Raw genomic sequence first — 11,699 nt, 5'->3', positions numbered from 1 at the left:
TGTCTGTTTTCCTGTCTAGTCTTTATTCGTGGATTAAAGTCTTTTGATTTCAGCTCGCATCTTGGTTTCCTTGATTAACGTATTATACACACATAAATTATACATTTTCTTTATCTTTCACTTAACGTCATATTACGCTGATGCAGGCATTATAATATAATGTGATGAAAATTCAAATTATTTTTTGGTACATAATCTAAATAAAAGGATTACAATCAGTTACAATGCAGGACAAGTACAAAACAACTAATTCAATGTTTAAAAAAATAACAAAAATAAAAAAATAATATTAAAGATTTTTTACTGCAGGGGAGAATCATAATTAATCATGATATTACACAAATGCACACTATCGAATACCTTTCATTTCCAAATTCAGTTTCTACATTTCATAAAAACCTGCTATACATACGCAACATTCATCGTAATCATAGGGTTTGCAAGTTCTAGTTTCAGTTTTCCTTACGGAATTTCCGATGTAGAACGTGTTGAAATCCGAAGACCGATCTGCATGTTACTGTTTACTTCCGGGAAATCGAAACGCTGCTATCACAAAGGAAAATCTTATATTTTATGCTTTTCTTAACATTTTTATTTTGTAGAAATAGATATTTGCCATTTTTTATCAGTATTTTTGCACTAAAAAATTGCTTTTATGTTGAACCCATTGATGTGTTAATGACGAATCTCCATGCATTTTAATGGTAGACAAGGACCCATTCTCATAAAATCACGGGGTCACATGACGAGACTTACATACCCTATTAGCAAAAAATAACTAGTCTCTAAATCCGAATTTTATGCGTATTTATTCCGAACTCGGAACAAAAATTACACATTATAGATTACTGGCTTTCCGAATAGAGCGGGGTCTACAACAGCATCCCTCTTAATTGCGGCTTTCAATTGGTAACCAGTACAATAAATAAACCATGGCTTCCCGAGGAACTTCAGCAAAAATAGTGAATTACTATAGCAAATTCCCGGGTCCAAAACAATTACAAAAGTATATTTTATGTCACATGGTATTGGGCTTTATTATTTTAGTGACTTACTACAAAATAAATGGAGGTACGTATGCTTATAGTTATACTGCTGTACCTTCTTCCCGATGTATACCTAGTTCGATAGATTTATTTCGATTAAATATCAACATGCAATACATGTACATATACAATACAATAAAAACAATACCTCACTAGTGAATGCATGACACTTTAAAGTACAATGACACAGATTGTGTTAAAAGTCAAATTTTTACCCATAGTTGATATTTAACCGAGGATATCCCGTGAAAGCCCTTGGCTGATTTCCAATGTGGTTCCCAGATGAAATAAAAAAAAACTTATATGTTAAAAAATAATAATTAACAACAACTGGCTCAAGACTTAGGCAGTGCCAATAAATAATCTGGGATTACCAGATGTATAAAATCTAAAATTGTATTGTAATTAAAATGTAGTTCCGCTGTATTATTTATATCCATTTTTGTATGGAACTGGTTGCACGTGCTTGGGTCAGAGGTCAGAGGTTGCTGACACTGATACCCGCCTGTTTCCTGAAAACAACAACAAAGATCAGATTGCCGGTATGCCAGGTAATTTTCAAGTTTTAAGCTCAACATAGAGTATTTCCAACTTTTCTGAAACCTCTGTATGCCATATTATTTAATTCCTTTTAGAAATGTAGTAAATATGCATGAAACCAATCAATCGATATTGATTTATCGTCTGCCATTTGCAAAGCTTCCCAAACAACAATCATGTGACGAAAATACGTCATGTGTTATACAAATTAATTATGGAAAGCCAGATTTTCAAAAAATGAACATTTTCTGAGGATTTGACAAATTAAAATATCAAACATATTTTCCCTCATCTTAAGAACATTCTGCTCAGAAAAATTCAATGGAAATCAATTGTTACGCAGTATTTAACATGAAAATTTTCACAATGAACAAATTTAAGCTAATTTGGGGTATTTTTTTATTTACAGATGTATATATCTAAAATGAAGAAAAACAGTATCACCCTGATGCTTAGAAATCTGCCTTCAATGCAGTACAGAATGTATATTTTTTGTTTTACAGATTTTTTGTTGTTGCTGCTGTTGATTTTATTAAAGTTGTTCAAATGTATAAATGATTTAATTTTCTAAGTTAGAATTAATTCAGATGAAAAGTAAGTTGCACAAAAATGGTATATGAAATACTTATATATAAGAATATATAATATAATGATTGCGATCACCTAGTATATCAATTTTAAGTAATCTAAAATATTCTAAATGATTTCAATTCTTAATCAATTTCAATCAAATGATTATTTGAATAGGAATTGAAATAAGATAAACATCATTTTGAAATAATTTGAAATGTTTAAATTTTCACATGTAAATATTTCTCTTTAAATAGACTAAAAATAGATTCTATAAAGTTATTTTTTGTCCAAAACTATTTTTTTTTTCATTAAATCCAATACTAACATATTTCTATTTATTTAGTGGAAATGTATTGTATCCCATACTTGTTTAATCTCTGAACTGGAAATGCATGGATTTGGGATACAACAACAATAATGGTGGATGGTTGACATTTGATTTTCAGCCACTGGTGTAATTAAATAATTAAATAAAGACATGCACATAACATAATTTACAGAAGTAGAATGTCCAAATTTTATTTTTATCAATAATATTAGCGCCATCTGGTGAAATCGGTAACTCTATCGGAAGAGTATTATTTTGACCAACAGATTGGGGGTACAGATTTAAAAATCATAAATTGAGATATCAACTTACCAGGTGCAGAGGTACATGTAATCCCTTTTGGGATTCGGCGCTGGAGATATTTTTTGTTTTGACCAACACCAGTGGTGGTCAAAACAAAAAATATCTCCATTACGGAATTCCAAACGGGATTAGTACAGAGGTACCAGGCCATCACATTCGTTATCGTTGATCTGCCACAAAAAAATTAAGGTCAGGTATAATTTCAGTGTATCTCTGTTTGGGAAAAATGTGCCTTTTTTAATTATAAATCTGCTGTGTATGAATGCTGTAGGAGTTCTGTAGCCTGCCAAAGCAGGAAGACTGATCAGAGAGTAGATCGGCCAATTTTCAAGACGGAAGCGATTCTTGCCAATCAACTCATCAAAAGTTTGTTCCTCAATGAAAATTGTTGTATGAAAGGTCATTTTTGATAGCGAAGTACCAGCAATCCCTTAGATGTATGTCTTAAATATATGGCATGAACTTGTTTGAGGGGATAAAAAATCTGTTGGCTAGAATTACTCGCCAGTGATAACTACACTTTAACTAGTAGTCCGAGTTTCTTCTGACTCTGCAAATCTCCTCTTTTTTATTTGGATATTGCTTTGTCGGGTTGGGGTTGTATTCATGTGCCATACAAAAAGTTGGATATTTTAACAATACCCAGCACATGTAGTAGCATGCTTCAAACACTTTCAGGATGAAATCATGCTGCATACCTGACCTACAAAATGTATATGTACTTAGTCTGCTACTGAATTTGTTTTCTTGTATTTTTATATCATAATTTATTGCAGTTTTGATAAATTATATATGACATCCCAGATTTGTTGACATTGGTTGATAAGGATGCATAAAAGGTTTTCTAGAATCATTGTAAATGTTATGAATGGGGTCAAAATCCTGAAAATAACAGAATTCAAATATTTTTTTAGTATTTGATTGAAGTTGACATCACTTAAATGGTAAAAGGATAGTTTAAGGTGAAGGTAAATGTATGAAAAATCAAAGGATATATGATTTTAAGAAGCAGAAAGCCTTTTGCCATTTAGAGTATTTGCTTCAAACAATGAGTTTTGGGTTTTTGATCCTTCAGGATCAAAATACCTTGTGTCACCGGTCTATCACCAGAACTTCCTTACTATTTCTGAACATTACACAAAAATGTAGTCCAAATGTTATTCCTTTTACATCATTCAGTACCTCTTTCATAACAAGTAACTATGTTTCTTGCTTTTTTTCTGCTCAGTAATATTCTGTTATTTATGCAAATTATAAAATATAGATCTAGTCTTCATATCAACTCAAAATTTGAGGGACTTCTTTTCAGCCTTGAAAGATATATAGTAATAAATTTATATTTACAATGCAGGGAATTTATTTCTTGCAGCAATGTGTCTGGAAGGATAAAATGTAAAGAGCAGTGATTTTAAACAAGTAAAAATGGCAGGAAGATTCAAATTGATTAAAGTGTCTAGATTTTGAAAATCTTGTGTTAAGGAAATTATTTTCTCAAGCTGATATTGGCTTTATTTTAGTATAATTGTTATATAGGATAAATACTCTGTTAACATAGCTTTTAAATGGAAATGCACATTCACTTTTGGATAGATTTATAATTGAGGAAAAAGGTGAAATGGAACATAAACTTGTAAATGTGTGTAAAGTTGGATCAGTAGTATTGATTCTGATTGACTTTCAGTTTGTTCATATTAAAAAAAGGACAGTTCTTAGTAGTATTTTAAATGCAATGTATGGTCACAGTTTTATATAACATCATATGATCTTTAAAATTTTGTTCATGCTACAATTTTACAAGAATCAAAAACTGCCAGTGTTATCAGCACTTAGATTTAGCCTTTTTCATAGGCAGAGCAAAGGGGCCCTAGGGAGGCCCCACCAACCCCTGTAGGTGATTCTATTGGATCTGCCAGTTTTTGGTCCTTGATTCCTCCTAGTCTGACATAGGTGGACTATCACTGATAGTGATAGGGAGATCACCAAGATACCAAAAATGTAGTGGTGTACTCTTAGAGTGAAGTAAATACCTTTTTTATCTTAAGATATTGTCACATTTTTTCGGTATTGAAAGGGGTAATGCTCACCACTCTTAACACAAAAGAAAGTAGCAAATAATTTTATACTGAAAAAAATTAGTTCTTTCACTTTGGTACCACTGTAAGAGTAGAACACTACTATGTTGGTGTTAGTTGTGGTATGTCTATTTCTGTACTGTACAATCTTACTCATGTTATAGTTTGGAAAACAGAAAAATGCTACTTTTTGACCTTTTTTATCTCCTTATTCCTTAACAGTAATGTTAAAACACTCTAAATCAATCCAAGTCTGACCTTTGTTGTACATAAATGAAAAAGTGGTGAAATTTATAGAGATTCATACACTTTTTCATGAGATACATTATTTGTACGTGGACCAATTTTACAGACTGCTTGTTTTTGGTCCCTTACTTCCTAAACAGTACAAGCTAAAATCCTAAAAATTAAGACTAACCTTCATTTTGTGCAAAGGCATGGAGCCTTGTTATAAAATTAATCAAGATCAAGAAACTAATGTTCAATTTATCGCATGAAAATCAAGTACCTTCCGATGATAACACATACAAGACAGCGCCATAATACCAATCCATTATACAACTGCAAATCTGTTGCGGTCCTGTAAAAAAAAATGCATTTTTTTTTTGTAGGGATCGTTCCCTTTTTTCTACAACGAAGGCTTCCATCCTTAAAGCCTGGACCAGGTTCACCAACATTGTATTATTTTCCTGGAACAGAAAATGATGGTGTTAACATAAAATGGGCACATGGAGTGAATAGTTTAGCAGCTCTGAGAAAAGCTATTGAAAGTAAGAACTGTAAACAGATATTGTTAACAGATTTGTATTATGGTTCTTACAGTTCTGTACTATGATAAGGTTCAGGGTATATTAATAAATGACAATTATCTGATGAACTGCCTTTAGTAATGAACTGGACAAGTGACCTGAAAATCATAACTATCTGTGAAAGATTTAAATACCTGTAGTATACCTGTTTTCCTGTTAACTGCATTTGTATAAAAGGCAATTCATCAGATAATTGTCATTTAATAATTTACTCAAAGGAAGACCCACTATATCCAGTAGCTTTAAAAATACAATTCTGGTTACAAAAGAATAAAAAATATATATATATATATTATGCTTGTACTGGTGCAGGTTTACTCTCATTTACCAATGTTTTGATTTCCATTAGACCTGCAAATATTTCTAAAAAAATATTTGTTATGCAAATTTTCTCAATTTTTGAACAAATACTTTGTCTGGTTCCATTAATTATCACCTAATTTCCTTTTATCTTTACTGTAAGCATTCATGATAGGTTTCAAATGGATGTTGATATTTTTTTTTGTCTTAAGGTGATGTTCACATGATTGAAGGTGATGTGATGTTACAAGGACAAGGTACTGAGAAACAAAGTCTGGTTCCCATCATGGGGAAATTTCCTGATACAACCAGTGACATACCATTAGAGGAATGGTTGGACATGATCATCCAAACAAACAAAAAGGGAATTAAGTTAGACTTCCAATCAACAGATGCATTGGAAATAAGTCTACAGAAGCTGAAAGCTATAAAAGATAAAGCAAGTATTCATTATATACTAGTCAATATAGAAATTGGGAGGTTTGTTGGCATACATTATAAATAACTTCATTTTGTACATGGCAATTACTTAAGGATATTCTTGGACATCCAACTCTCTCTACCATTATGTTCACTTTTATAGAGGATGTTAATTTATTTGAATATTTACCAATTCAAAGCCAACTTTAAGCAGGTCACACAAAAAATGTCATGTACATTGCACAGTTATGTGTTTCACTTGACAGAAAAAATATATTAGTGAATACTTTTAATATTGATAATGAAATACTTTTATTGCAAATAACTTATGCATTTTTGTAGCTAATAAAACTGATTGTTTTATTTGATCTAAACTTTTTTTAATTTCTAGTACTGGTAATATAATTTACCTGTATTGTATTGTAGATCCTTATGCCTGTTTGGTTACATGCTGATATTATCAAAGGTCCTCTTGGCCAGGAGCCTAAGGTTGACCGTGTAAGATTCATCAAACATATCCAGAGATTATTCCCGGAATGTACAATATCTCTAGGGTGGACAACTGGAACCCATACTGATCTTAGTCTGCTGGGGTATTCATGGAACATGACATTTGACATGTATCATTTTGTACATCAATATGAAATTGAGCCACCCATTGTCTTTACAGCCAGGGGATCATTCATACGAAACTCAGTTCCTCAGTTGAAATGGTTGACAGATAACACCCGAGGAGCACTGTTGGTACATCAACCACCTGAAGATTGGCAAGATATTGGCAGAGATCTGATGCACATAGCCTTTAGGTTTGATCCTTCCTTATCTTACTGGGATATTAGTAATCCTGACTTAGCTCAATTTTTACATGATAATCGACACAAATCTCGAGCCCACCTTGACCCACTAGTTCTGGAAAGACAGGATGTATCATTCAGACCCATGCAATGGTTAAAGATGGGACTGCATGTACAGCAACACTCAGTGTTGGGAAGTGAAGAAGCACTTGTTTTGACTAGTAAGGCTGTGTTTGTCCTGACAAAAGGAAAATACCGACCATCTTCACACAACATCTTGCATGGTAGAGTCATGTTTATAAATAGAAAAAACAGACCTGTTGAGCAAGGAGAAACAGGTCTTAACATTATAGTTAGATCTTCTAAGTATAGTGACTTTGAACATATCAATGGTATATTTTGCTTCCTAGGTTTGGATGGGCAGTTGAAAGTAGAGAGTAGAGGTATTAAACCTGCAATAAAGAAAGGACATCAAAGATTTTCATTGAGTTCATCAGATTGTTATGGTTTTAGTGTATCTGATGCAGGACATGAAATTAAGTTTACCCTAGATATTTTACATGACTGTGAAACACTGAGTAGTACTAGGAGAACTCGTGGAAATCAGGCTGTACTAAGTGTACCAGTTCCTAAAGACATTGGGGATGAAATGCACCCTTTTATTATTAAGCTTGAAGACAGTAATAGATATGCTGTAATTGACGAGTTGCACATTGAGTATAACCCTAAGCGTGAACCGATTGATATCAAGATGTGAGACAAACTATTTTGTTGCTTTGTGAAAACTAAGTGCCATGTCAGTGTTAATGAAGTTACTATGTGGAGATGTTGGAGATGTTTTTTTTTTATTAATCTTCAGTGGACAGATTAACCATGCATGCTTTTATTCTAGCTCTTCACTTCTTGCAAATTAGAGTAAGAATGAATTTCATGTGCAATTTACTGGGATTTGTAGTGTAAATGTCTTTGTATAAGGACTGGTTACTTTATTTGAGCATTCAATATATACATGTATTGTACCACAATTCCACACACTTTAGTTTTCATCTACATTGAATCTAGGGTGCAGATATTTGTTGCTTTCTATTGACTTTTTATATTATTGTTTTTTTTTAATTATTAGATAATCTATGCATTCAACAATTGTTTACATAAAACACATATCATTTGTATACATTCCAATTTACATTATTTTCTGTATCTTTTTTCAATAAAAGTTGATTATTTTACTTTCCACTATTGACTAATATACTTGAATTTTTATGTGAATGACATTATACCCTGACTCATTAGAGTGGGGCTATATTGCAATCACCTTGTCTGTCCTTCAGTCCATTCTCAGCTTCAATAGGAAGGAATGCTTAGAATTTTGGTACATGTATATTGCTTTGCACAATGAATTGTACTTGTCTCCCATTTCCAAGTTTCTTGCCCATCTACTTCCTGTTTACTGTAGGACTTGAATTTTTTAGGTGATGCATAATTAAAATTCTTGTAACAAATTTCTCAGCTTCTATTTGAGGAAATACTTAAGTTCTCAATTACAATCATAAATCACACTACCATCTTAAAATTACAGAAAGATACATTTCATTTCCTATGAAATCTTCGAGTAAATTTTTATCGCATGATTTACATTTGTGTATTGCTGTTATTTCCAGTTCAAGTCCCAGCGGCTGATATTGCCCAATGTTTTATGGTGATTTTTTATTGTCTAAATTTGATTTGTCTTATTTCAGATAATTTTGTACCATTTCATTATTACATGTATTTACTTTGTTTACATCATGATACTTTGTTGAATTGAATGGTATCACCCTGGCGTGATTTTTTTTACAGTACCCCATTGTAACTTGTGTTAGGGAGCTGCATTTTTATTGCTGACTATTACCAGATTATACTCGTGTGCAAAATGACAGGTGCTGCCTACCCTTCTGGAGCACTTGATGTCACTCTTGGTTTTGTGTGGAAGTTCTGTGTGAGATGTATTGTTTTCCTTATCTTAATTTTTTATGTGTAATCTAATTATTCAGTTTGCTACATTGTGGATGTAGATAGTCTTTGTTTTCTGGGTTCATGTTTTTGAATTTTGACTATTTAAAGTATCCTACTAATGACGTCTTGGTTATTTATTTGCGGATATATAGGTATTTGGCATATTCTCATAATGCAAATATTTAACGAAAATGTTTGAAAAGAGGAGGGGTGAATATTCTTAGCATGACATAGCCTGCAACATCTTGTAAACGATTATTTTTTTCATCACATATAAGTATGTACTATAGTGTATCAGGGGAGAAATGAAAGAAAATTTACATCAGTGTTAGTTTTTCACTAAAAGGTTTATAAACTATCTGTGTACTGAGATCAGGGTAGTGGGTGTGATAGATTGTCATGGCAGGTCTTCATCATTAAATTCCATGTTGCAGCAGAATTTGTGTCAATATAAGCAAAGATTGACTCTGGTATTATTATTCCAGCACAATTATAGCACAATCTGCTGTAAAAAATCTAGGTTTTAGAAATGTTTTGTGAAGGGATGCAGTGTCAAAAATACACATATTACTTACAAATGAAAATTTACAAACATATTTTTTCATCAAATACTGTAATGAAAATGCTTGTGTTAAATGTAAAAACATATTTGTTGCATTGAATTGATTCAATTTAAAGCAAACATTCAGATATGATGGCTTACAAAAATTGTCCTATGCTGGCTGACACTAATTTTGAGTGATTTTCTGTGTGAACCGGTAGTTTTTTTGTACATGAAATCATTCATATAATTAACATATACATGTGTAATTACATGTTTACTGAAAATTGCTGGCAGCATTTTCAAGTTGTGCAAATATTTGGAATCCCAACCGTCTTACTGTTTTTGAGTTGTAGTCTAAAAATAGAAATTAACCTACTTTTTTAAGTGAGATGAGCACATATATATATAAAGGTTTACTCATACCATTTATTTCAAAATTATAAAATAACATTTTATACCTAAAGTAAATAAGATCACATGCATACCATTCACATTATTTCAATAAGTACACTAATATAACAGTTTTCAATCTCCAAATATTAAAGTAATAAAATCTTACACTTTATGAAATGTTGCATTAAAATAATGTATCACTACACATTTAGTATGTGTCAATTGCATTGATTGTGATTTATTAATACATTGTATAAGACAATTATTGATGATTTTGACTAGCAATACATTTGTACCTCATATAATGAAAATAATTGTGATTCATAACAATCATTAACATCTTAAAGTGGAATTAATACTTGCATGTATCAAATTATATTCCTGACAGGGTAAATGATAGGAAGCTCAATTGGTCATATCAGAAAAAAAATTTTTAAAAATACCAGGGAATTTAGTAAGAATCACAACCTTTGGTCTATACTTTTCCTTCTAAATGATAATGTTTAAAGGAACAAACATTTTTATCAGTATGCACTAAAAAATTTGTTCCAATCTAAATTGTTGTGTTCTAATAAATTAGAATTATTTTCATGATCAGGTTATTTTTAGAAGTATCAACATCAAATGTTGAATGTTATAAGTTAAAATTCTTTCCAATAGCCATCTTGAATAATTCAATTATCTTCTTAGAGTCTGTTATAATTTAGCTTTCCCTGCCTGTGACTGGAACTCCTTCAGTTTCATTGCAAGTCCCATATTTCCTTGAATTTTCAATTTTCCTCCAAAGAATGCCTGAAATTACATTGAAAACTGTTAATTAAATACTGTCAATCACTTGAATATAAAGGTAGGTCATAGCCAAAAAAAGTATATAGCCATAAATACTTTGACAAGTTCACATATCATGCCTGGACTTGTGACATCAGCACTTAATATGCCAATTTATGTCTGAACACTGAGCATGTAAATGAACTAAACTGTGGGTTACAAGTACGTTACGTATATACATGTACTTTTAATAAAGGAATATACTACAGAAAATGTGGTTAAGTGTAGCAGGTAAAAATTCATTTTGTCAAATTTGTTCATAATAGGAGATTAACATCTTTAATATGTAGATAAACATTGTGCAAAATTAGAATTATTTTTGTTCAATATTTATTGAGTTACACATTACACAAATTACATTTGTACGTATCCATTTGGTGTGATAGAGGGATAGAATCTAGATACAGAACTTATTATTAGACTTGCCTCCATTATTAGTTAATATCCCTTGCTTCAATAGGACATTTTTAAAACTTGTCAGTTTTACATTATCCCCTTGCAGTGACATGACAGTATTTGTCTTCATTGATGCACATCTACATATGATGCTTAACCTCCAAATAACCTAGTTTAATTTCATTAAAATCCAATGAGCCATTTGGGAAGAATTTATGCGGATTTAACATGCAAGACCTCATCTTTAGTGGATTTAAATAATGTTAACTCTGTGAAGTTTGATGGTATCCCTTGCAGTGATCTTTATCAATGCACATCTACATATGAAATGTAACATTCCTTTAATTTTTTGTGTTTT

The 11,699-nt window shown here is 31.6% G+C and overlaps 2 protein-coding genes across 6 annotated transcripts in view; one reads left to right on the top strand and one right to left on the bottom strand.

Annotated features, from left to right (window-relative positions):
- The first annotated feature begins 855 nt into the window (after nt 1–855).
- On the top strand, nt 856–8,414 carry LOC148629494 (menorin-like). Of its 4 annotated transcripts, XM_088552298.1 has the most exons (6): nt 1,088–1,597; nt 1,996–2,069; nt 2,503–2,613; nt 5,474–5,632; nt 6,184–6,410; nt 6,818–8,414. In XM_088552298.1, exons 5-6 carry the CDS (start codon nt 6,195–6,197, stop codon nt 7,940–7,942), a joined length of 1,341 nt encoding a protein of 446 aa, XP_088408424.1. In that variant the 5' UTR covers nt 1,088–1,597; nt 1,996–2,069; nt 2,503–2,613; nt 5,474–5,632; nt 6,184–6,194; the 3' UTR covers nt 7,943–8,414. The 4 variants fall into 4 exon arrangements, with proteins under 4 accessions (XP_088408415.1, XP_088408424.1, XP_088408441.1 ...); XM_088552315.1 differs by lacking the exon at nt 2,503–2,613; XM_088552289.1 differs by lacking the exons at nt 1,088–1,597; nt 1,996–2,069; nt 2,503–2,613 and adding an exon at nt 856–1,071.
- Nucleotides 8,415–10,130: 1,716 nt separating this feature from the next.
- The window catches only part of LOC148629493 (sterol carrier protein 2-like), a 43,675-nt gene continuing 42,106 nt past the window's right edge, over nt 10,131–11,699 (bottom strand). For both annotated transcript variants that reach the window (XM_088552259.1, XM_088552267.1), the window contains one exon: nt 10,131–10,909. In XM_088552259.1, coding sequence (XP_088408385.1) covers nt 10,814–10,909 — 96 coding nt within the window. In that variant the 3' untranslated portion in view covers nt 10,131–10,813. The remainder of the gene's footprint in view (nt 10,910–11,699) is intronic.

Source organism: Perna viridis, chromosome 1, assembly GCF_037379345.1.
Source record: "Perna viridis isolate PV_CMFRI_1.1 ecotype Kerala chromosome 1, ASM3737934v1, whole genome shotgun sequence".
NCBI lineage: Eukaryota > Metazoa > Mollusca > Bivalvia > Mytilida > Mytilidae > Perna > Perna viridis.
This window is presented reverse-complemented; position numbering and strand designations above follow the sequence as displayed.